General features: G+C 34.8%; 1 protein-coding gene across 1 annotated transcript in view; it reads right to left on the reverse strand.

Moving 5' to 3' along the window:
* The window catches only part of KIAA0825 (KIAA0825 ortholog), a 416,094-nt gene that overhangs the window by 318,875 nt on the left and 69,971 nt on the right, over positions 1-27,248 (reverse strand). Inside the window, 2 exon segments of the mRNA XM_070465821.1 lie at positions 13,672-14,341; positions 17,387-17,555. Of these exon segments, the coding sequence (XP_070321922.1) occupies positions 13,672-14,341; positions 17,387-17,555 (839 nt within the window).

The following is a 27,248-nucleotide window of genomic DNA, read 5'->3' on the forward strand; positions in this document are numbered from 1 at the left end:
TGATCTGACCAAATAATTCCCAAATTTCATTTGTGGTTTATGGTTATCCAGTGAAAGGTTCAAAGAAATCATCCATTTGACAAAAATTAATGGGACAGCCTAAGATTTAATGCTCATTATATATGTAAAAGCAGAAGAAAACAAACCAGGTTTGGTTAAAATCAGACATGAAGCAATCAAATAAAATGAAAACGAGGCAACTTAGCAATTGCATATACGGAAATTCTAAGGAGTAAAATTTTTAAGTAGTAAGTGGAGAGATGCAGGCATAAACCCATCAGCAATAATGTGTTCCTCTGATCTTGGTGATATTCACTTTTAAGTGATGCTATAACTATTATAACAATCCTGCATTTATGACAGCATTCATCTACTCAGTCCCTGAAGACCGTGAACTTAAAAGCAGTGTTTTCCTTTTTTTTTTTTTTGCAATTACTAATGACATATTTAGTTTTATAGGCACTAGTCACAGATCGAACCTTTTTTATGTCTCACTGTGGTGTGTAATTTTTTTTTAATAACTGTATGCTTAAAATAATTAGTACTGCTGGATATAATCACTAATTTCCTAAAACTGCAAAAGGCAACTTAATATTTCTGCATAGCAGCTGTAATACACAATATTGCACAGAACTAAATTATTACAAACAGTGCCAGCAGTTTTCTATACACAGTACTTAAGATAATTATAAAAAATCATCTTCATTACTGCTTGCTAGCATTTTTTTAACAGTTTAATTTGGATAGGTTACAAAATACATTCAAATCACACAGATATAATTACTATAAACCCGAGAAGCTATAAAATGTTCCCAACCAAATCCCTTTGACCCTGTTAATGTCTGTTCCTTGTTAATCTAAGGCAAACATTGTTTGTAGTGTGCATTTGTTATAGAATATAAAAAAAAGGGGGGGGGAGGAAATCCCTAAACAGTTGTTATTGATTCCAGCATTTACCGACTGAGAGTTAAGTGCTGTTTACAAAACAGAACAGATGCAGATGCTGACAAAAAGGTAAACAATTGTTGCATGGCTTCCTGCCAGATTCTGAACCGATATATTAAACTCCAAGTGAAGCACATTTCCCCTATGGATTGCACTTATTGCCACTTCATTTCCTATGTGCTCTGACTCTCTATTGCCGTGCCTGGCACTAAGCTATTTCCAGTTCTTTGCTGACCCCTGAGGCCTGGTGCTACCACACACAGCCATTAGAGAAGGGAATTGCATGTGTCTGACACGGCCTGAAACCAATTATTTGATATTTTCTTCAGAATGATGCCCAACTCTGTTGGGAATGAGCAATCATGAAATAATTTACCTCCTGATTTAATTTTTTCCTGCACAAATTAGTTGTAGACTGAGCTGGCTATACACAGATGCTTGTGACATAGCTCTGTCTTATCAAGATGATACTTGAAATGAAGCAGGGGGATCTGAATTGAATAGGTTGGGGAATCCTGCTTTAAAGAGGCATTGACAAGTTTATCAGATATACTGATCACATGTACTCTCTGTTGATTGAAAATGACAGAACCTTAAAGAACTATCAGGATAGCAGGGAAAAAAAAAAACAAAACCACAAGGATGCAAACCTTATCAGTGTATTTAATGTTTTTAAACCTCCTTCTGATCTCTGGTTTCCTTTTCATGTCTCAGAAAACTTGGTACATGATTAAAATTTAACAAAAACTAAAAAACAAACTCACACTGGTGTGTAACTGAGTGATCGTCACCAAATTTAGTATTTAGTAACATTGTTTTTAAATATAATCATAAATGTCAAGAAAGTATGCATTTTTTGGTAACTCAAATCCCTTCAAATGCCTTTCATAGAAATAAAAAGGATTTATATTTTGTTGTGTAAATGTCACAGAAACAATGCAAAACCTGAGATTATTACTTATCAATAAACATAGAGCTTGTGTAAATTTGCATATGCTTAATCTAAATAATGGGCTATTAAAGCCAACTCTGCTCAAGCTCTATAAAGACAATACAAGTCTCTTTAGAGGGATTCAGTGAACATAAAGCCTCAACAAAATCTGTGCAGTAATATCCTGTCTACAAAGTTGAACAAGGATTTTTCTCATTTTAACATACAGAGTCCACATTAGATCTTAGCTATTAAATCTTATAGGGGCTATAATTGTTATATCTTCCCACTTCTCTTTAGGTTCAGGCTCTACTAACAAGACCCATATACCAATAACCATGAACTTTATGACTTTTGTAACCTTAACTAACAAAAATTATAAGAAAAATATCCACTGAAAAGTACATACTCTTCAAATAGTTGAAGGATTGCTATTTTATTGTGCTACTATAAGAACATTAACAATGAGGATAAACAATTCTAGTACAGTTTGGAAAAAAGATATAGGAAGACACTATAAAACTATGTCACAACATAACTTTCTCTCACAATGATCATCATAAAATTTGAAGGCTATTTCTCTTCTTTTCAGGATAGATAATTTCGCAAACCTGGTTGTCTATTCCAACAAGTACTACAAAGACTAATACTGTGTACTTTTTGCTAATAGGAATGCTAACACTGAATTTCAAATTTAAGATAATTTCTACTTTGGAGGACAGACATTGCCAGATATTCTAAAATCAGTTCAGCATGACCATGTCATAGAAATTTAAATTATCAAAACTTCAAATCATTTAGATTTTCATATATCACTGGCATCATAATTCTAAGGGCCTTTTCAGATTCTTATTTCTCTCTACCACTTTGTCTGCTAACTTGGTACTTCCTACAACTGTATTACAGAAGAGATTAAACTAGTAATAATGTAAGCAACACATTCCTAAGTAATAGACAAGGGTTTTCTGTTTTTACTCAGTGTTGAAAAGAAACCGCAAAAACAAATATTGATAGTTTCCGCTTTAGACTGAAGCAATCGAGTGCACTTCATGGTAATTTTCAGATCTCCGTTTAAATAGCCCAACCATCAAAGTGCTTGTGGATATTCTGATAAAACTAAAAGCAAACTGAAAATATATGTATTAAACAAAGGAACAAATATTTGATTTTAAGAATGACAGAGGCAAAAGCCTTTCTGATTGGAAATCCATTGTAACTCTTAAGTATTTTACCCTAAGCTAAGGATTATTTCCTCCTTTCCACATGTGAGGGAGGGATTGGTCTGACTCTCAAAGCTACAGCAGTTTCTCCTGTATACATCTAGTGCAGACAGATCTGTCCATATTCAGAAAACGCCAATTTAGACAGAGAATTTTAAAAGTCCCAGGTGTAGAAGACTCAGATTTCCCCTCAGTTAAGTATCAATAGAGGTGGAGACGTTAATTGAAAGCTACTTTGAGGCAGAAGATATTTGACTTCATACATGTGACACTGATGGTCACAGATTTTCATACCTACATATAAATAACGATGTGGAAAACATTATAACGTAACGTCGTATCTATCTGCCAAGTTGATTTTCCTAAGGAAGAATGTTGAGGTGTGGTAACATCTGTTACAGTTTTCAGTCTTGTGTTAGAAAGAGTACATCTTTAAAGGGATCTTACCAATGTCTTTTGACTTACTAAACATTTCTTCTTGAAAGTTTATGAAAAAAAATGTTTGCTATTAATAACTGATTAATAGTATGGTAACCAGAAGGCACATATTACATTTTCTGAGAACCTGAGGAAAAAATATGTTAGTTAAACAACATTCAAGGTTATACTAGTCCACTGGAAATATCTATATGTTAAACAAGAATTCAGGGATTCATGACCTATAAAACTATAAACATTTTTACCTAAAACAAGAGAGCTCAGCATTCACATTTATCATTGTGTTTATATATCAAGACATAGAATAACATAAATTACGTTAGCGGGGGAAAGCAGAAAAGTTTTAGACAAGGCATATTAGTTACTTATCAACTCACTTTCTACAGAACTTGAATTTCTAGCCTGCAACCACCTCCATGTGTATTACTCACCCACATTTTTTGCTCAGTATAGAGGAGCTACAAAATAAATGTTTACTTTTAGAATAACCTTATTCTAAACTTTTTTCCAATAATTTGTTTACAGTTATTTTCACTCTTTTCTTAATATGTCACATATTTTTAACTCGATAATTTCTTTTTCCAAGTTAAAAAAAATAAAAGTTTTAAAAATCTCAGTATTTCAATCTCTTCCTAATTTTTAAAACTGTTATTGAATGGTTAATAAGGGACATAAATCTCAAGCTGACCTATGACCCCTCATGTATGGTAGTTTAATCGCTAAGCTGTGTCCGACTCTTGAGATACCATGGCCTGCACCTGCCAGGCTCCTCTGTCCATGGGATTTCCCAGGCAAGAATACTGGAGTGGATTGCCGTCTGCTTCTCCAGGGGATCTTCCCCACCAAGGGCTGAACCCACATCTGCCGCACTGCAGGCAGATTCTTTACCGCTGGGCCACCAGGGAAGCCTTCATGAGAAATTACTAAGTCATTTTTATCTACCATTCTTAGTAACTGAATGTCTTACAGAACATGCCTAATAAAATATTCTTTCCACCTTTAGGAAGAACACATGATAGGAAGTTGATAATTGCTAATTTTTGCTACATGGAAGCAAAAATATTACCAAAACTAAACTGCATCCACTTTCTCTCCAGAACATACTTTCCATTTTTGTTGCTTTAATGTCTTTAAAACAAAATTTAGAAGTCTCTGAAGAACTTAATGTGAAATAATGGGGTCAGAAAACTAGTCACATATTTAGCAGAAAAACATTTTAGGTAAATAAAGATACATTTACATATGCAAAAATATCATGTACCTACCCAAGCACATAACAAACATCCTCCCCTTATGCACATACACATACAGTCATTTTTCTCATAGTTTTAAATCAAATAAATAATTTTTACAGATGATAAAACCTTTAATAGGAAGAATTTTAAAACACCAACTCTGTAGGGAAAAAATTTTAGTGTTCGAATAACACTAGAATGATGAATTCTATTTGTTTATTTTCTTATCAAGTGGTGCTAGTGATAAAGAACTCGCCTGCTGATGTAGGAGACATTAAAGATACGGGTTCGATCCCTGGGTCGGGAAGATCCCCTGGAGAAGGGAGTGGCAACCCACTCCAGTATTCTTGCCTGGAGAATCCCATGGACAGAGGAGCCTGGCGGGCTACAGTCCATGGGGTCACTCAGAGTCAGACACAACTGAAGTGATTTAGCACGCACACATGCATTTTTAATGAGGTACAGAGGTATAGTGGGAAGATACTCCTAACCTTAGTTTCATCTCCACCTTGATCTGCTAGCCAGCCAAAACGCTGTGATTTTTTTCCCACCAATGAAACAAGATCTGGAGTTGCTGCACTGCTTAATTTCAGATTGGTGATGGAGCAAAGGGAAGATTTAAAAAAAAAAAACAAACCCAAAGGTGGAAGCATCTTGCACACATATTGCTAATCTTTAGGTTTATTATTAATTAATGACAAAAGGGATCTTAAACCTGGCAGCAATTGCTTCAACTATTTCAGTAACAGTTACTTTTAGCCTAACTCTGGTAAAACCTTAAAGGTAAGGAGATTACCTACTTCTCTAGAAATAAAATGAGAGCTTTTCCACATATTTTTTATATTAAGTAAAAAACTAACATTATTATTTTCCTTTTCATATGTTAATATATGGAAGTCTTGGATTTTTTTTTTCCCTTTCTAAATCTTTCCAGAGCAGAAAATGCAGTGATGTAGCTTTGCACTCTGTTAGTATAATAGTTGCTTTCAAAATTGAAGTTTCTTTAAAGGTGTATGCAAGGAATATGTGTGTTACAACTGCAGTAAGTCCAACACAAAAATAAGGATCTGTGGCTCATGCGAACTACTCTTCAAATTATAAAATGGTTTCTGATCTTGCAGTGAATTCATTCAGAAAGAGATAGTATTTAAGAGAATAGTTTTGGTCATAATTCAGCAATGTATTTGAATTACAGTCGAGATACATCCCAGCAGTGGGTCTTTGAGAAAGGCTTATCCAACCTCAGATTCTATAACTATAAGGTAGGGATAATATTCAAATTTTCAGACATGTTAGAAGAATCAAATGGTGTATCAATACATAAAGTGCTTGGCAAGGTGCACAGCAAATTACAAGGATCTAAAAAAAGAGTACCTATTATGTACCTGACTTTATATATTTGTAAATAGATAACAAAGAAAATTGGGGGGGGGCCTCCAAAATCACTGCAGATGATGACTGCAGCCATGAAATTAAAAGACACTTGCTCTTTGGAAGAAAAAGCTATGACCAACCTAGACAGCATATGAAAAAGCAGAGACATTACTTTGCCAACAAAGGTCCATCTAGTCAAAGCTATAGTTTTTCCAGTAGTCATGTATGGATGTGAGAGTTGGACTATAACGAAAGCTGAGTGCTGATGAATTGATGCTTTTGAACTGTGGTGTTGGAGAAGACTCTTGAGAGTCCCTTGGACTGCAAGGAGATCCAACTAGTCCATCCTAAAGGAAATCAGTCCTGAATATTCATTGGAAGGACTGATGCACAAACTGCAACTCTAATACTTTGGCTGCCTGATGCAAAGAACTGACTCATTTGAAGACACTGAGGCTAGGAAAGATTGAAGGTAGGAGGAGAAGGGGGCGACAGAGGACGAGATGGTTGGATGGCATCACCGACTCAATGGACATGAGTTTGAGTAAACTCTGGGAGTTGGTGATGGACAGGGAGGCCTGGCGTGCAGCAGTCCATGGAGTGGCAAAGAATCAAACACGACTGAGCAACTGAACTGAACTGAACAAGGAAAAATGAAGATGATCAATGAGAAAATATTAACAAAAATTAATGGTGAAATCATGTTCTGAGTAGTATCCTTTGCAAAGTATATACTTTATTCAAGTTTTTAGTGTAAAATGGAGCCTAGGCCATTTGTGCTTTACTAAAACTCAAGAATCAAATAGATGGGAATGACTTTTAACACAGCAAACACTTTCTTAAATGGCATAAAAAATTTGTCCTCTTATATAAAGGATGAAATAAAACTAAATAGCTCTAGCTCTCACCCTCACCTTGATGGATCACCCTGTATACTTTTACTGTAGAGAGACAGACGGTACAGAAAGGAGTTAGGTTGAGTGGAAAATATCCTCCTGGCTCATAAAAAGGGAAGACAAGCCCACTATCTCTACTGATGGCATGGATGCATGAGCACATTCTAGAAGTCTCAAGAAGGCACTGAACATGTCATGTAACTGAACTGGCAGGAGGGATGGCTTTAGGATCAATTATGCCAAGACCCAAATCACTTTTGACTTGCTTCACATGCTGAAAAAAAATACTAAAATTATTTACACAAGTTCAATTTGTGTACAACTGTTTCATTATTACATAGCTTGTCAAATTCTTATTCACAGACTCTTAAGACAATATCTATCACCCTTCCATGCTTTATAGGCCTAATTCTGAGGCTTTTTGTATTTACAGAGGGGTTTGTATGGATACAGAGACACTTTTTTAGAAAAAGTATTTAGTCCATGTGTACTGTCTACAACATTGCAGAAACCAGCTGGTTCTTCCCCAGGAAAAAACAGTCACTATTAAATCTCTGCTTTAAATACATGCCAGAGAAAAGGCATATCGATTTCTTTTCAATCAACAATATAGAATAATATCGTATTTCCATTTCTTGCCTGTGATCTTAATTTTCAATGATCTGATTGAAAAAGCTACAATGACCAAAAAATTGAAATGAAAAATAAAACAAAACAGGAACAGTTGGTTGTGGGATCAAAGGGGAAGCCCCAAAAAGAATTTCTAGGAATAGCTTCAGATGTCAGCTGGAAGGAGAGACTCTATTTCCTGTTTTTGCTTAATCACAGACTCCCCTCTTCACCCTCCTAACCTCATCAAAAATGCAATTGCAGGAAGTGAGAACTTTCCACACTGTTATCTTCAAGTTTCACTGGGGGAGAAAGGTCACACAGATAAAAAAATCTAAAGGATGTTTTCGTATTTGTGACGGAGGCATCCAAAGCCACACACTCAGCCAGCTAATACAGCTGAGCTGTCAGTCAGTGGAGAAAATAATGATGACAGTTCCCAATGACAAACTGTAGGTATAAAATCTGGTTGTGGAATAATTTCCAAGTCACAAAGTCAGAATAAGTTTAAAGTAAAAGCTTAGATACATTATCTAATACAACCCTTTCATTTTATCGGTTATCAACAGAATGATATGAAGAGGTAAAATGACTTATCTAAGGTTGCATAAACAAGGGGGTGAGAGCTTCAGGCAAGCACAAAGTCTTCAGGCAAGACTCTGATAACTGTACTTTTCACCTTTTGAGAGCAAGTACTTATAAACAAAGAATGTACCAGTATTTCATTAAAGAATAGCAAGTATGATAAAACAGTGGGTAAAAAAACAAAGCTAATCAACAATATCATTTATTAGTATTTTCAAAAATGTTACAACAAAATCCCCCGAAATTGTATTATTATTTTAAAGGAATTTGTGATAACTGAATAAGATACAACTTTCTCTTAAGAATTTTTTTTTCCCCATTACTGTTTTGTATTATTTGAAATTGCAGCATCTACTAATGTGGGGTTAGAAAACAACAAGCATAGTTGACATCAGAGAGCTAATGGAGATCTTCCCCTCCGTCTCATGAACACAACAGGGTCAAGAGATGTGGTATCTTTCTAGGAGACTTGGTCTCTTCTGCAACAATACCATACAGATGCTTCTTTTGTACACACTTTGCATACTGGCCTCAGTATACTTTAAATTTCCTTGAGAGCATCACTCAGCCAATCAGATACTTGAGGAGTAGGAGAGAAATTAGGGTGGTTTTGACTGACCTACTTTCCAGTTGTGATCTGTGCCTTCATAGTCAAAATTCTACCTTTATCTTGACTTGAGGGTCTTCTTTACTCTAAAGGATTTTTTCATTCCTAAAGGGATTCTGTTTCCCCTACTCCCCAATCTTCCTGAAACAAAATATAAAGGAATTGAGAAACGGGAGGGGTAGAGGCCACTAAGTTTCAACCTCTCATCCACTACAGATCTTTAGAAACCTTCAGAACACTCAAAGGCGTGTATCATATACTCTTAAGTCTTTCCCTTTCAAGCTAACAATCACCTTAAGGAAAATTCAATGTAAGACAGACAGGGGATCATGACATTTATACTATGATTGAAGTTTTCTAACTATATTCTTACATACTAAAACAGTGAATTTATCTAACTAAACTTACTACACATAAACAATCCTCTCGTTTTCAAGCACTGAGAAAAGAGGCAATATCTTTTCTTAAATCCAAAGAAAATACAACTTTAAAAGCAATTTAATGATTTAATCACTTATTATCTAGGGATTTCCCTGGTGTTCCAATGGTTAAGATTCTGTGCTTTCAGTGCAGGGAGTATGGATTTGATCCCTGGTCTAGGAACTAAGATCCCACATGCTGTGCAGCATAGCCAAAAAGCAAAACAAAAGTAAATAAGTAAAATAAAATCCCAATTAAAAAAAGAGTGTCTGCAAAAATAATACTTTTTTTCTAAGATAGATTACCAAACCAGTAAGAGTCTGCGATGTTTACATTATGACATTATTTCATCATTTTCTTCAAATAACAAAACATAAAAATAGACCCATAGACCAATAGAACAGAATTGAGAACCCAGAAATAAACTCGTGCATATATGGTCAACCAGTATTTTCAAGGCAACCAAGAATACTCATTGGGTAAAGGATTAAATAAATGTTGTTGGGAAAAGTAGATAAAACATGCAAAAGAATGAAACTGTACCTTACCTTGCAACACATACAAAAATCAACTCAAAGTGGATTAAACTGAAACCTAAGACCTGGAACCGTAAAACTCCTAGATAGTGAAAAAGTACCCTAATGTTGGTCTGGGCAATGATTTTTTGTATATAATACCAAAAGCAAAAATTAATAAGTGGTACTACATCAAACTGGAAAGCTTATGCACAGCAAAAGAAACTATTCACCAGAAAAAAAAAGAAAGAAAGAAAATCTTTGATAGTGAGAAAATACTTGCAAACCATATACTTAGTAAGCATCAATATCCAAAATACTTAAAGAACTCATACAATTCCATAACAACAACAAAAATCTGATTAAACCATGGGAAGAGGACTGGAAGAGACATTTTTCCAAAGAAGACATACAGATGGCCAACAGGTACATGAAAAGATGCTCAAGATCACTAGCCATCAGAGAAATCCAAACCAAAATCACAATGATATATCACCTTACACTTTGCTATCATGAAAAAGGCAATAGATAACAAGCACTAGTGATGACGTAGAGAAAAGGGAACCCATGTGCACCGTTGGTAGGCACATAAATTGGTATTACAGACACTGTAGCAAATGGTGAGGTTCCACAAAAAAATTGAAAAATAGAAAAACCATCAGCAATCCTACTTCTGGATATATATCTAATGGCAATGAAAATAAGATATCAAAGAGCCATCTGCACTTTCACATTTACTGCAGCGTTAATCACAATAGCCAAGATAAGGTAACATCCTGAGGGCCCATTTATGAATGAATGTGTTAGCTGCTCAGTCGTGTCCAAGTCTTTGTGACCCCATGAACTGGAGCCTGCCGGGATTCTCTGTCCACAGAATTCTCCAGCAAGAATGTTAGACTGGGTTGCCACTTCCTACTCCATATGAATGAATGGATAAAGAATATGTGAGATTGAGAGACATAAAATGGAATACTAGTCGGTCATGAGAAAGAAGAAAATCCTGCAATTTGCAACAACACAGATGGACCTTGAAGGCATTACGCTAAGTGAAATAGGTCAGGTGGTCAAAGAAAGACAGATATATATGATAAAACTTATAATGTGAAATCTAAAAAATACTGAACTCAAAGAAACAGAGTATTAAGGTAGTTACCAGGGGAAGGTGCATGGAGAAGATATTGGTCAAAGGGTACAAATTTCCAGTCAGAAGATTTATGATTTCTGGGGGTCTAATGTAGAGCATTGCAATTATAGAAATTATAATGTATTATATACTTGAAATTGATAAGAAAGTAAATCTTAAATGTTCTCACATAACAAAGTAATGGTAATTATGTGACATGACTGTGGCAATCGTTTTGAAATATGAAGGGTACAAATCAACACACTGTACATCTTAAAATTACAAAATGCTGTATGTCAATTATATCTCAATAAGGCTGGGGAAAAAAAGACTAGTGTATATACAAGGTCTGCTTAAGTTATCTCTTTGAATGAGAAGAGAGTGTGGGATAGTTTAGAGGAAAGTAAAACAATGACAACACTAAAGTAGATCTGAGCTTACAGAGCATTCACATTAAGAGTGTTCTTAATGGAATGAGCTATATCTGTCCTGTTCTTTTAGGTCACAGAGTGTAATCATAGAGTCAGGACACCCCAGTCAGACAGACTGTCCTGGCTTCACATTGTAACCTTGACCAGATTTACTTAATATCTCTATGTCTTAGTTTTCTCACTATATAATAGAGATAAATAATGTGACCTACCTTGCTGGGTGGTTAGAATGAAATAACACGTTGCAGTATCTGACTCGATAAATGTGGAGCTATTGTTACTTAAGAGAATGTTTAGGGTTTCAGGCAAAATATCAAAGACTTGATGAATAAACACATAGACATATACAAAAGATAATATATAACCCATTCAAGCCAATCTAGATTCTATTTACATAGGACTATAAATTATTATAAATTATTATAAATTATTTATAAATATTAATAAATTATTATTTTGCTAGTCTCAAACTGTATTTCTTTAATAAACAAAAACTTGGTCATTGGGCTAAATATTATTGGAAAATATGACTGCTCTCTGTTACAGCCTTAGCAGCAATTAACTCATTGAGATTTCTCCCCTTTATCATGTCTAGCTTAGAAACCCTCAATATGGTAGCTGCTAAATGCCTTGCCTATGGCATGTGCTCAACAAGGCTAAACTGAACTGATTTTCAGGCAGCCCACTTGAACAGTGCCATTTGAAATTTCTTTTACAGAGACAAAACATTTAATTTTACACTTTAAAGCCCAATACCATGATGGTAAAGAATACGGGTCTTGAAGACATAAAGACCTACATGTGAATCCTGACTTGGTGCAAAGGACCAAAAGCAAGTTAATCTTTCTAAACTTTCTCTTTGTTTATGAAATTGGGATATTAAGGAAAGGGATGCACTTATTACAGTGTTTGGCACAAGGAAAACATTCACTTAACAAGTGATTTATACCAAAGTTCAGATAAAGCAGCTTGAGAAAGTTCGGTGCGTTTGGACTTTTGGAAAGGGCTTCAAATTTTGGTGTTAAAGCCAACACACATAGTTCTCTCTTATGAATGGAAAACACTTCATTACCAGCCCTAAAGACTCCATAGAAACTTACACATATTTTTAATGATATAGGTCTTCTCTTCTGTTATAAACTAAACTGTATTTAGCACATATAAAACTTTCATAGTGAAAGCAAAAGTAACCAGAAATTTTTTGAGAGAACATAAAAATTATAGAAAATAAGTGTACTTGTGAAAATACATTTAAAATTTATGTAATAATTAAAATGAAGATCTATTTACTTTGAGTAAAACTGCAATGCTCCTAAATGAACTGACTTTGTATTCTGCTGTGACCTCAACTTGGATGATGCATCTCTATTCTGTGATGTGATGGTTTCCCAAAGAAAATAAACATTCTAAGAGAAAACATTAAATTATTGGAAAATTCACACATCATGTTCATACAATATATTCATATATCAGAGCTATTTGGTATCCTGGTATCTTATTAAGGAAGGTAGGTAAAATACAGTGAGCTATGGAAATTTTATGATATGATTATAAATTAAAAAACAGCAAGTCACCAAATGATAATTCTTAAATAATTATTAATAAAAATACAGTTTAGGAATCTATTTAGAATTATATCTCAGCATTCTATGTAAAAGCTTGAGTAATCATAATTTTCAAAATAATCATATTTTCAACCTTAATTTTTCTTCACTGGTAAGAAACTAAAATGACAAGAAAAATGTATTATAACAGATTCTTCTTTATCTTTTGATTAAAATTAAGAATCTTCAAACCCTCTTTCACTGTATATATTCTTATAGGAACAACATCAGAGGAACTTTTAAAATCAGCTACAGCTAATGCTAGCTTCCACAACCAATTATAATATAGAATTTTATAATTAGCATTTCATAGTAGGTCTGTATTGGCATCGGCTGACTAAAATGTCAGAATTTTAAACTTCCAATTTTAATTAGTGAAAATGTCAAAAAATGTTCAACCATTCTCTTTCCTTAATGCTTCAGCCTTGGAAGATACAATGAGTTAAATGTTTCATCCAGTAATTTATGTGATTAAAAAACTGAAAGTCTTACTGGTAATATTTCTGACTTACATTCCAGTATCTTTAACAATTTAATGACAGGAAAGAAAACACTTCTATTACTATACTTATAGAAAAAGAAAAGCGTAAAAGAAATGTGAAGTGGAAATTTTACAACATTTATTTTCTGATTTATTTTCAAGTTTGCAATTAAGTTTAACCAAATAGAAAAGTTAGAAAATTAAAGATTTTTAAAGGTTTAAGTTAAACCAAACAGAAATGTAAAAAAGTCACTAACCCAAAGCATGCACTGTTCCTCTATGCCTGCTGGAGCTCTTGCTTGTTTTAACCACACAGGAAGCACTTTCTTTGAACTGCAGCTCACAAAAATTTTCAAGAAATTTTGCTATTTCTTCTGTAACAGTATCCAGGTAAGTTTCTTTAATGAATTTCACTGTTGAGGATGGAGCTAAAATATCATGTAGTGTGTTAAAATCCTCTTTTATCATTGAGTATAACTTAAGCATTGTACCTTGGTATCTATCAGCCATTATGTCTAAATTTGATTCTCTGCTAAAAGAAGGAAAACAGTTCTGCAGAAGTTTGGTCAACAGTTTATTCTGTATGCTTTGGTACTTGCTTGTAACTTCTGATTCTGGATAAAGAAATAAGAGTTGCTGTATGCACTGATTTTTCAACAAAATTTTTTGCTGTGAATTGTTTATTTCACTGTGGCTTTGTAATTTGTTCACTAAGAAGCGTCGAAGATGTAGTCTTATATCATCCCATACAGACTTTACATCCATTGAGGAATGATCTTCAACAGAATGAAGAGAAGCCCTAGAGAGGAAATGGAAAGATGCTCCACTTACAATGGATGGGAATGAAACACTGCTCTGGCAGGAGAGGTCCCAAAGTAAATTCAATACCATCTCTTCTTGATTTTGTTCATTCTTCAACAAATCTTGCTAATAAAAGTAAATCATAATGTTAGAAATGTGATTATAAGAGTAGAAGGAGAAAATGATTTCTACAGATACACAGAATTTCATAATTCATTTCAATTCAAGAATCAATACTATGATTTAAAAAAAAATTTTTTTTTTTTGCCTTTGAAATTTAATCAGTTCAGACATTTTAGAATATTAGCTTTGTGGTCTGTTAAGTTTTGTAAAGCCCAGATGATGAACGAATTTTTCAATTAGATTTCGAGACACACAGTTTTTTCTTCATTGTTATCCATTCCTGATATAACCTGAGCTGTATGGAAGCATTAGCTTAAAAATTCTAAATAAAAACCTATAGTAAAATATCAACTGAAATGCACCCCTAAGACAAAATGAATTCAAGATGACACCCCTAATTAATACCTAGTAGATAATTTTCATGCCTGAATGAGTATACTTATTATTATAAAACCCCAAATGAACATAGAGAATGGAGACCTTTAAACAAAATATTATGCCTAGGGCTTACTAATAGCTGCCATACTGAGAAATATAGTTTAATACATTTGAAGATTTTAACTTTCATTTAAATTTCTTTTTGAGTCACATTAAGAAAGATTTTACTTTGGAAATTAGACAGAATTTTTCAGTTCTCTCCAAAGAAATAACTAACTCAAAATGAGAAAAAAACACTCTCAGAATTGTTCTTCAAAAGATATGAAATTTTTTTTTTTTACACTTTCTGTGTTAACTGACAGAAACAATTGTAGGTGTAATTAAGAATAGAAAAGGGACAAAATATTTACTTTCTTTTTGGACTTTAAATTAAATACACACATTCTCTTTACATGTTACTCTCCTAATGATCATTTCAGGTCGTATGGACATTAGCTTATATTCTCCAAGTAGCAACAAGCTGCTTTTTATCTATTTTTTTTAAATGGAAGCAAGGTCCAAGCAGTCTAAAATCAGTCCAGCTTTGAAATCTCTTATTGACAAAGGTAACACAGGTATTTGTGACTCAGAATCATGAACAACTCTGAGACAAATTCTCAGTGATTCTAAGCACTGTGATGTCTGATTTGATGTTCTATCTGTAATAAATAATAATACCTAATATCCATATAGCAGTTTACTATATAAAAAGTACTTTTCTCTCGAGTCTCTGACTTATTCATAAGGAAAACTCTGTGATGCAGATACTTAAGACCCCAATTTACAGAGAAGGACACTAGAGTGAAGCACGTTTAAGTCACTTTCCAAATGTCACACGCAATAAAGCACAGAGCCAAGAATGGATGCCTGGTCCCATTCTCCTCACCCACGTTCCTTCCATCTACACTCTGGAGAAGCAAAAAGTAAACTGGCTTTTCTGAAGCTCCGCTTTCTCTCTTTCTTCTATTTAGTTCTTTTTGATACTTTCTGGAAAACTCCTGTCCTTAGACAAGAGACCAGAACACCAGCATTATGGTAAATTCTGTAGAGAAAAACTGGTCTTATTAGTGCCTCAAACGTTGGTTTCTTTAAATCAGTCAATAACTGTAAATACTTGATCAAGCAAACATTTAAAGAATAATAGATTACAGAGGTTTAAAACATGTGTTAGGTATTGATTGCTTAAATTTTGAAAATGACTTTATATAACTGCCATAATTAGAACCTCTGTTCCTTGTTTAAATAGTTAGATAATTAATAAATAAAAACATTCTATGGGGAAAAAAATTGAGGTATGAAAAAAATACTGTCAAGATTGACACTTTCTGCATGTAAAAATTTGATAAGGTCGTTTTAATCTGGATCTGTTTAAATAATGTGGTTCTGTTCTCAAAATAACATGATCAATTATGTTACAAAGAAAAAAAAAAAAAAACCTAGGTCTGGAAGGGGCCTACCAGTCTAATGAATTTGAGCAAAACTAAGGCGGCCTTTGCCCTGCAGTGAATAGAGAATGACTTATGTGTGACAGATTAAAAGATAATTAAAAGCTTTTGCTTTTAATTAAATGAGAAAGCATTATTACATCAATATTAATGAAATTCACTACACATGGCTCTTAATAGAAATTAAAGGAATAACTATATCCATATTTATTCTTCAAGGCTCCACCTTCAAGAGATAATGGGTGAGAGGATTTTCTTAAAAGAATAAGCCTTCAGGGCACATAATCTTCCTTTCTCTTCCTTTTATTACTCGGTAAACATTAAAGAGACATCTGCAATAATAATAACAGCCAAAAATTATTTTCATCGGATTCTGTCATCCTAAGCCATCTACAACCTCAAGATATTTTCCACATCTGCCTGAGTCAAGGTTTAATGTTTAGACAAAAACAGTGCCCTTTTTTTCGCCCCTAAATTAAATTAAAACCATAGCTACAGAAATCCTGCTTTCTAACAATTGTGCTATTTCCCTAGGAAACTGATTTTGCAAGCTTGTTGCCTTAGTAGATATAAGTAAAATAAATAAGTATTCTTCTTGAAGGCTATAAAAACCTGTTTAACATAGAGCGTGGTCAGTATCCAAGAGTGACCAATGTAATAATATTCCATCAATTAACAGTGGTCTTGTAGAAACTGCTGCCTTGATTGAAAAGAATTAGATATGCCTGCAGGTTGAGAATGAATGGAGTGGTGGACAAGGCTCCTTAACAGACACAATCAATGCTGATCTTATTGTGCTTAATAATGAGCCCAGGAAAATGAGTAGTTGTGAAGGGACACAAAATGTAATAAATACCAAATTTTCTGATGGACAATTGTGGTACATTTCAATACATTTTGTGATGCTGATATGGCAAATATCATACCACAAGTCACCCAGGAATTATAATGCTTAATGCCCACTTATATAAACTTCATTTTATGATAAAAGTCACAGTAGAAAATAAAAATATATAGCTCACTGGATTCCACTGCAGATAGAGAAGTAAAACAAAACACAAACCCTAGATATGACAGGCTAATATGGTCAATGAAATAAATATTTATATATGGAAACTGGATGAAATGTATTCCAGGTTCACCCACCCCACTCCACCATTAAAACAAAGATTATATATATTTTTACCAGTATTTTGAGAAATTTTATCAAATCTCCATGGGGAATGGACGGTGACTTGGATGAATCATAATTATAATTATTTAGCCATTCAAAGCAGTCAGTCGTCGTTTGCAGGTGTACATCTGGACACTGTTTGTTAACTTCAGACTGTATTTCTTTAATGCAACGTTCTATGCTATTAAAAAGAAAAGAAAAAAATTATTTTGGTAGGAAGTAGGTAATGGAGCTGTCACATATCATAGGGTCCTAAAATGTTTATATGCAGTACCTGGTGACACACAATTTACAAAATTATAAAACATCCATATGATAGTAACAGGAATAGGAACAGGAAATAGAAACAGGAAAACTATATTTTCATTCATAATTGAAAACTGGAAGTTCAGATTTTCTGGCAGTTTCATTTCAAATGCAACAGAGGAAACACATCTAGCTACTAAAAGATTAATTAGAAATTCATCTGTGTTAAATAAAAATTCAAGCATATTTGCAATGAAATAATGATCCTCTTGGTAGGCAAAGGATGGAAGACAGAGATAAAATACTCCTGATGACCGAAATAAAAAACATATATTATCTACTAATATATGAATGACTAAATTATGGAAAACCTCAATCAATCCAAACTAAGAAATCATAAAACAGTTACAAAGAAGTTACAATTTTAAAAGTTATAAAAGATATATGCTGTATATACAGTTACTACAGCTAAATACCTTTTCCTGCCATTAAACTCTACTCTCCCTTCCAAAAAAAAACCAAAAGAACCCAAAATATATTAAAGATTGCATGTTAAAAAAATAAGACTGAAAGAAAATGAAACAAAAAGGTTGATAACAATTATCTTTGAGTGATGAAAATTTGGTGTTTTTAATTTTACTTTTCTGTATTTTCTAAAATTTTTGAAAGAGTAAGATGAAACTCTTCATTTACAAGTAAATACATAAACGAAGAGAGAAAACATGCCCAATTGTATCTACCAATACACACGTTTTAAAACTTCCATTAGAAGTATCTTCAGCTCTGGAACTAAAAAGATGTAATATGTTATTTTAATTTTCATTTACAAATCTGCATTAATTATTATAAATCTTTGTGATGACCTTAAGCACAATGTCATTTGTGGAGCCACATGGATATGACATATTACTACCACCTGATGGCAGCATATCTAAACTGCAAGAAAGCTTATAAACAGGAAAGTTATTTTGAAGCTGAATCCCTTCACCTCAAACAGTTATGCATTTGCCTCTTAATAGTATAAAGAAACATCTGTTATCAAAAAGGTTGCTACTGTTTTGAAAATATCATTGCTGTTCATTATCAACATGTGATAGAAACAGGCAGGCTTTGGAAACCAAGCTCTGATAATTAAAATTGATATCATATAAATTCTTTTCTTCAAAATGTATAAGGTATTGCTTGCATATAAAACAAATACTGTAAAATTCTAAGGAAAGCTTTTCAGGAGACTTCTGAGCATGAGTGAATTCAAACCAAATTACTTTGAAACAAACACATTCTGAGAATCAAAGAGGCTTTTCATGAAAACAAAGAACTTACAAGCAAAACAATAGCTCCTTAGGCCACAGGCCATTCACTTTTCTGATGAGACAGGCTTATTCAGAAATAACAATTCTAAGTCTGGCACAAGATTGGCATATATCTTCTCCATTTACGTATGCACTTCTATGAACTGAGAAACAGGATGCCCTAAGCTCACACCTTGACTCCAGGGACTGGGTATCAAAGGTTTTTATTAGAGCATCCTCCTGTGTCTCATTCAGCGAAAACGAATAGATTGCAGTAATGTGAACCGGACAGGCTCAGCCGCTAGTCTATCTAAATCTATTTCAATCAAGACTCAGCTTTTAGGCTAATCTCTAACATCTGAATCTGGGTAGAGGCCAATAACAACAACTTATAAATAGAGTAAAGCCTTCAGAGAGCTAGATATTTCAGTAATTTGTTCAAACACTGATAAAGGGATTGAGCAGTTGCATTTCAGAGGGCCTCCCTCACTGATACAAACTGAAGACAGTTGAGCTGGCTTTTAAAATCATTTGTCACAAATTTTAAGGTGATAGAATTCATCTCTACCTGATTTTGTTTTTAGTTGGCTGTATATAATATCTGTACCTGATTTTGTTTTTAGTTAGCTGTATAACGTGTCATTCTGCCATTCACCACTGTCTGTACATCTTGCTGAAGTATTGAGATTTATTGCCTAATTACTATACAAATGAGTATTTTCAAAATTTAAGATGAATGTCAGTTTGTAATGTAACTTGGCAATTTTTTTCTTCTTTAATGTCAAAAATAATTTAGAAATTAATATTCAACATCTAAAAGGTAACATTTTACATATATGTGCAGTAATATTGCTGATAGAGATGGTAATCTTGGGTGGGATGAGGTCTATATATCGATAGACTTAAATGATGCAAGATCTTCATCTAGTTTTTCAGAAATAACATGACACTTGTCTTTATTTTGGTTTAAGCTGGTTTTAGAAAAGGCAGAGGAATCAGAGATCAAATTGCCAACATCCGCTGGATCATTGAGAAAGCAAGAGAATTCCAGAAAAAACATCTATTTCTGCTTTATTGACTATGACAAAGCCTTGGACTGTGTGGATCACCACAAACTGTGGAAAATTTTGAAAGAGATGGGAATACCAGACCACCTGATCTGCCTCCTGAGAAATCTGTATGCAAGTCAGGAAGCAACAGTTAGAACTGGAAATGGAACAACAGACTGGTTCCAAACAGGAAAAGGAGTACGGCAAGGCTGTATACTGTCACCCTGCTTATTTAATTTATATGCGGAGTACATCATGAGAAATGCTGGGCTGGATGAAGCACAAACTGGAATCAAGATTGCCGGGAGAAATATCAATAATCTCAGATATGCACATGACACCACCCTTATAGCAGAAAGCGAAGAAGAACTAAAGAGCCTCTTGATAAGAGTGAAAGAGCTGGCTTAAAGCTCACATTCAGAAAACTAAGATCATGGCATCTGGTCCCATCACTTCATGGCAAATAGATGGGGAAACAGTGGCTGACTATTTAGGCTCCCAAATCAATGCAGATGGTGACTGCAGCCATGAAATTAAAAGACGTTTGCCCCTTGGAAGAAAAGTTATGACCAACCTAGACAACATATTGAAAAGCAGAGACATCACCTTTCCAACAAAGATCCGTCTAGTCAAAACTATGGTTTTTCCAGTAGTCATGTATGGATGTGAGAGTTACACTATAAAGAATGCTGAGTGCTGAAGAATTGATGCTTTTGAACTGTGGTGTTGGAGAAGACTCTTGAGAGTCCCTTGGACTGCAAGGAGATCCAACCAGTCCATCCTAAAGGAAATCAGTTTTGAATATTCATTGGGAAGACTGATGCTGAAGCTGAAACTCCAATACGTTGGCCACCTGATGTGAAGAACTGACTTGTTGAGAAGAACTTGATGCTGGGAAAGATTGAAGGCAGGAGGAGAAGGGAACGATAGAGGATGAGATGGTTGGATGGCATCACCATCAATGGACATGAGTTTGAGCAAGCTCTAGGAGTTGGTGATGGACAGGGAGGCCTGGCGTGCTGCAGTCCATGGGGTCGCAAAGAGTCGGACATGACTGAGCGACTGAACTGAACTGAACTGAAGTTGTTTTCTACTTAAGTTACTTCTAATTGTCTTTAGAAACAAGGTCAGTTGTGAAATTATAACCAAGGTAAGTCAGCAAATAGAAATCCAGTTAACACATTTATTGACCAAAAATGTCAGAAATTTAATGTCGATGTAGAATCTCTGTCCTAAATAGTTTAAATTCCCAAATGTACACCATTAGCTGGTTTAGCAAGGACTTTCTAAAAGCATATTCCTAACTTTATTTGTAATATTAAAACCACTGAAAATATCCTAAATGCCCACCAGTAGAGAGAATGGTTAAATAATTACATTTATCCCATGAAACAGAGTCATGAAAATGAATTCGAAATACACTTATCAACATGAATGAATCTAACAAAAGTAATGTTTATGGGAAAAAAGGTACAAATGAATACAAACCATGTAATAGCTTGAAAGCATGCCATATGATCACACACAGTGTTCAGGATTATAATCATACATAGTAAAAGTATAAAGAAATGTGCTCGAAAACTGAGCACAACCTATAAAAATGTTGAATCACTGTGTGGTACGAATTCGTTTCACTGTGTGTAAAATGAATATAGTATTAATACTAATACTAAATACTAATACTACTAATACTACTAAATACTACTAATTAGTATAATACTAATACTAAATACTACTTTAATACTAAATATATACTTACATACATACCTTTTAAAAGAAAAAAGAAATGTGCTGGAATAATGATCAATATCACCAAATGCAGGGTGGGGATGGGAGCAGGGTGAGACTGGGGAGATGCACATAGTGAGTTTCAGCTGTAGGGGTAAGGTTTTATTCCTTATACTACATCATGAGCACACGAATGTTTATCACAGTATTCTCTATGCCTCTTCATATGTCTCAACACTTCCTAACAAATCTGAACCCCAATGTGCTTTAATTATAATGACTCTGAATTATCCAAGTTAATGATGTGTGCAAGCGGATGCATTACTGAGCGGCTGTGTGTAAATCAGTTTATAAACCATTTCTAAGATGCAACATACAGCATGCTTTTTTTTAAAGGATATAATTTTCTCGTTCAACATTCAATCCTAGGTTCCTAGAGTGGGGAAATTACTTGTTGAATGAAAGCATATCTGATATTCATTAACTGATTCCCGAATATGTGGTAGGTACTGTGATCTACGCTAAGGACCTAAACATGAATAAGTCATGGTCCCATCCCTAAAGGAATTCTTTCGAATGAGAGAGATAGGCCTGTAAATGAAGAACCACACTCGGTAAGACTTGATAAGAGGTGTGTGTACGAAGTGCTGAGCTGGGGGGAGAACACAGGAGGGACCCCCTCAGTGTGTGCCTCTGGGAGTGCAGAAAAGGCTTCTTCCTATAGGAAAGGAGACTATATGCGAGGATATTGATGCTCTAAGAAAACGAACCAAATCACTGTGCTTAGCAGTCCCTGATACCTGACCCCTGAGGATTCAGTGCTGATCACCTAATCTCATGGCTGGGTCACTTTAAAACTCTATTTATTTGGACAATAAGTTTAAGTTTACTGTAGAAACTCTTTCAGGATTTAAAACTCATAGTCTTTATTATTCAGTCACAAAAAAAAAGTTCAAAGGGGAAAAGAAATATGCTCTACCAGCAAAAATTATTAGAACTTCTTCAATGTAAAGGTTGTAGAGGACATAAAGGTGTGCTTCCATAGAAGGTGAGAGTTTTTATTGTTTAGAGCAGGGTAGAGGTGCCATGGCAGAGACTCAAGACTATATCTACAATATGGAAAGTGCAAACATCAAAACGCTTTTTTAAGCTTTTACATTTTTGTTGCTCTTGTTTATACTTTTTACCAACATAAATTCAGTCTAAGGGAAAGGTTTTTAAAATACTATGATATATTTAAAAACACCAAGAAATAGTTGTGAAGTAAATAAAGTTTTTTGGGCTTTTAGATAGACCTAGCTCATCTAAAGAGATTATGAAAATTCCTCGGAATTAACAGGTAATTAATAGCGAAGAGACAGATGTAGAAAAGCTAGTATGTAGTTAAACCATAAGTCAGTCATGAAATGAAAACTTACTTTCCTGAGACAAAGATGTTTTTAGATCGTATTTCTTAAAAGGCTGAGAAAAGAATTTATAAGACAACTATTTCAATGAAATGTAGCAAATTATATATTTTTGCTAAACTATTTTCTGTTTCAGATATGTTTTGGTTATTCTAAAAGTTTTAACTGTGCTCTCAGGAAAAAAACATCTTTGACCCCAAATACTATTAACAACACTCTCCTTAAATCTTTCTCAAATGAATCTTCCCCTTTCCATTCCTATTGTGAAAGAAGGGGCTCAGAATCTTAACATCTCTCATCTGGACTATATAAATAGCCTCCCAAGAGTCCCATCTATTGTCAATCCACCTTTAGTTCAGAGTTATTCTCACCAGTCCTCACCACAAATGTTTACAGAGGCTTCAGTAAATGGTCCAGATCGCTTCAGTAAAGTTCAGACCAGTGTAGGGCAAGTGCCCATCTAAAAAAATCTAAAGCACTTCCAAAAGAGTCAACCAACTGTGAAATACCCCCCAACTTCCATTCAATGGCAGGGTAATCCTGACATTGCTGGAGTGAACCTAGCATCATATACCAATGTACAGTTTCACTCTTAAAATTACATATGACTTGGGATCCCTTTCCATAATGTAGATAGGAGCTCCATGGAAGTGGCACAGGGCTCTGTTAACAATATAAAGAACATTTCCCAGAAATGTTCTACACTGATATTAGGACATTGCAGTTTAATATCCATGACAAGCAAGAGTAAGTTCATGTGCTTTCTTTTTTAGCTATGGAGGCTTCCCTGCTTCCATATATTAGCACAGTTACTAAAGTCAGATGTGACTTATCCCAATGAAACCACACAAACCGAAAACAGGAGAAAAAGTGAGAAATCTGCACCAGTATTTACTTTGGGATGATTCCCTTGGTTCTCTTCCTGAGAAAGAGAAAAAAGAAGAGAGAAGGAGAATGTATATAATAATGAAAATCAGATGATATCGGGAACACATCTAGTCTACATCTTTATCTGCATTGCCCAGATACAGGCAATCACTAAGCCACACAGATTTGACTGCGAGTTACAAACTGAGGGTTTAATTAATACGTATGGTCACACTGTGAGGAGGCAGGACATACAGCATACAGTTCCATACACTGCTTGCAGGAGAGCAGACAGTGGAAGCCAGGCTGGGGAACAATCTTATCACAGTTAATTATACAACGTCTAAGAAACCATCACATAACCTTTCCTAAGGAAGCAAGGACACATGTATGCATGTGTGTGTGCAGTAACAGCAGAAAGACCACAAGGAATGTAAATGCTCATCAAGAGGGAACTGACTTAGTATACAGAACTTTAAAAAAATACATTAAAAAAAAATCTAAGTAAAGTACACACACAAATCCCATCTGTGTAAAAAGGAGAATATATTTTGGGGTGCACAAATCTATATATAAAGAACATTTCTGGGTAGTTCTACAATAATTCTTTAGTGTAAGTTACCTCTGAGGAACAAGATGAGGAGGGTCAGAGGAGTAAGAAAACTTCCTGATCTCTACCCTTCCATACTCAACTTTTCCTTGTATCCACCTTTTTCTGCTGTCTGCAATTCTTTCTGAGTATGTATCATTTTATAACATAAACTACTCGCCAGAAAAGAAAACTACCACTTGATGATAGCTTCTTGTATCCCATTCCACTCATCTAATGTCACACCAGCTCAAGCAGACACAGTTGAAGTCCAACCTCTAGCCTACTTTGTGCCAGGACTGTTTTAGGCAATGAGCATAGAGGGTGGAACAGTCAGCCTTTAAAGCAAAAATAAAGGAGATGACAAGACCAGCTTTAAGGCTCCCCAACTCAGCTCCTTTCCAAGTCCTATAAGACGATATTCTTAGTCATAATTCTAGGATAAAGACTGTGATAAGCAAAAGCTGTGGCATTAGTGATCCTTTTAAGACATGGCCCTTTCCCAGGGAAAGCTGTCGGGGTTGAGTTAGACCTCGAGGCATTAGTCATGGGCAGGAAAGACAGGCCAGCCACACAAGCTACGTCTCCTTACCAGGGCCCAGTCCCCTCGAGCTTTCCCTCCCCGTGCCTCTTCTCGTAGCTGAGCTGGCTTCACCGGGCACCTCTGGTTGGCATCTCAGGGCTGCGGATTACTTCCCCCCTGGACCATCAACTCTGACCCTCCCTGCGGAATAGTGGCCTACTATTGCTGGCTCAATCTCCTTATCAGGTCTGCATTTTTAGTACAATATTATTCACCTGTTTGCTATTAAAACAGCTTATAGACAGGAAGACACTTACTTCATTTTCCTTGTTTCCGATGGAAAGATAATACAACAATGTTTCTTATTGGAATATCCCAAACAGTAATTCTTTATTGTCTTAGGCCTGTTTGGCCAAAAGTAGGTAAAGCTAACTCACCTAAAAATAAAGGTTATACTTTTAAAACCTGTTGAACACCTAAAATGTATGCATTACCTCTCTTAACAATCATCTGATGTAGCTACTGATCCCACATTTTATGCTCCTTATCTTAGTCTCCTGAAGCAGAAGTCTCAGGAAAGCATTGAGGGCATACAATATAGGTATCTGGAGAAAGAAGCTGGAACATCCTAGACTTCAAATAATGGAGCTAATGCTGACAGATCATGATGAGAAGAAAATGGTCTAATATGCCACCTTGAAACAGAGAGCATAGTTAAATTTATAGAAACCATCTATCCAGTATTCTGCCACAATATAAAGTTAACGCCCTCCCCTACCACTCTGACCCTACCTCTCCTGGATCAAGACCAACGATATTATCCATGGGAGTACTTCTTCTTCTTTCTTAGATTTAAAAAAAAACGGGGGGGGGGGGGGGTAATCCTGCACAGTGCCAGCAAAACTTACATTTGGAGGTACACACAAACACTGTCCATAGTTAAGACACAGAAAGGCAAAAGAAACTCTTAATGATATATCTATCCAACTGAACATTAAGAGGAGAAAAATCATTCATGATGTATTATAAGCCCAAGACAACTTCTATGCCTCAAGATTGTGTTAAGCTAATATTAAGTTCTTTTCAGTTCAAAAAAGATTTTAGTGCTTCGTGTGGTTTTTAGTCTGGGGTGAGTCTGTGGATACAGCATTCACAGTATCCCTCTTTGGCAGGTTACTTACCTTCCGGCTACCAATGCTGATACGTGTTAGAAGTAAGTGATTCACCGTCACTGATTTCTACTGTCAGACCTAAGAGTCACCTAGCTCTGACTTGAATGGAAATGAGGATGTAAAAGTGAAAATGGTCTGGGAGAATGACAGCCTCTCTTGAAGGGCAGGTGAAGGTTCAGTGACCTTTGGGCATTCTAGTCCATTCTGGTGAATCACTGCCTTGGGAAGCAAAAGACCCTGTGGCTCATAAAACCTGATGATATTAAGAAGAGGGAAGGAATTCACACTTAGAATTCAGGGTCACTGCTAGAAACACAACTTTAAAAATTCAAGGGTGAGGAAAAATACCATATTTAAAAATGAATTACTAATGTTTTCTTCTTTAAAAGTATTGGGAAAAGCCATATCATATGGATGTTCATTACTTATTCAGTGTACACCATTGAGAGATAAATAGAACTGTTAGAATACAAAAATGCCAAGGGTAATTCAACTACTGCAGTGTAAGTGTGGCATAACTGATTTGTCATGACATACAATTTCCTAAAAGCTATTCTGTTAGGAGGCAATAAATGAGTGCATAAATGATTTACACTCTTCTGAAACATGGTTATTATTCAGTATTTTATTTTTAAAAATATATACACCCTATACTATTATGTTTATTCTCAAGAGTATAATAAAAACATAATTGAATTTGATGAAAAATAGACTTGATTCTAAATGTAGCACACGGCACATAGAGCTCTCCCTTATTTTATCCCCCATGAAGATCAATGGTCACTTGAGGTGGTTTTGCTCTAGGTTTGTTTTAATATATGGGCAATAAAATATTTTTAATTTAAAAATTATATCCTTATACTCCATGTCATATTTTCTTTTTAATACTAACATCTGAATTTTGACCTAAATAACAATTTATGAAGGCGAAGGACACTATTTTAATCATTGTTTTACTTCTCAATATGATTTCTTACTGACCAGGTAGAACAGGAAATAACT

This window comes from Odocoileus virginianus, chromosome 3 (genome assembly GCF_023699985.2).
Source record: "Odocoileus virginianus isolate 20LAN1187 ecotype Illinois chromosome 3, Ovbor_1.2, whole genome shotgun sequence".
NCBI lineage: Eukaryota > Metazoa > Chordata > Mammalia > Artiodactyla > Cervidae > Odocoileus > Odocoileus virginianus.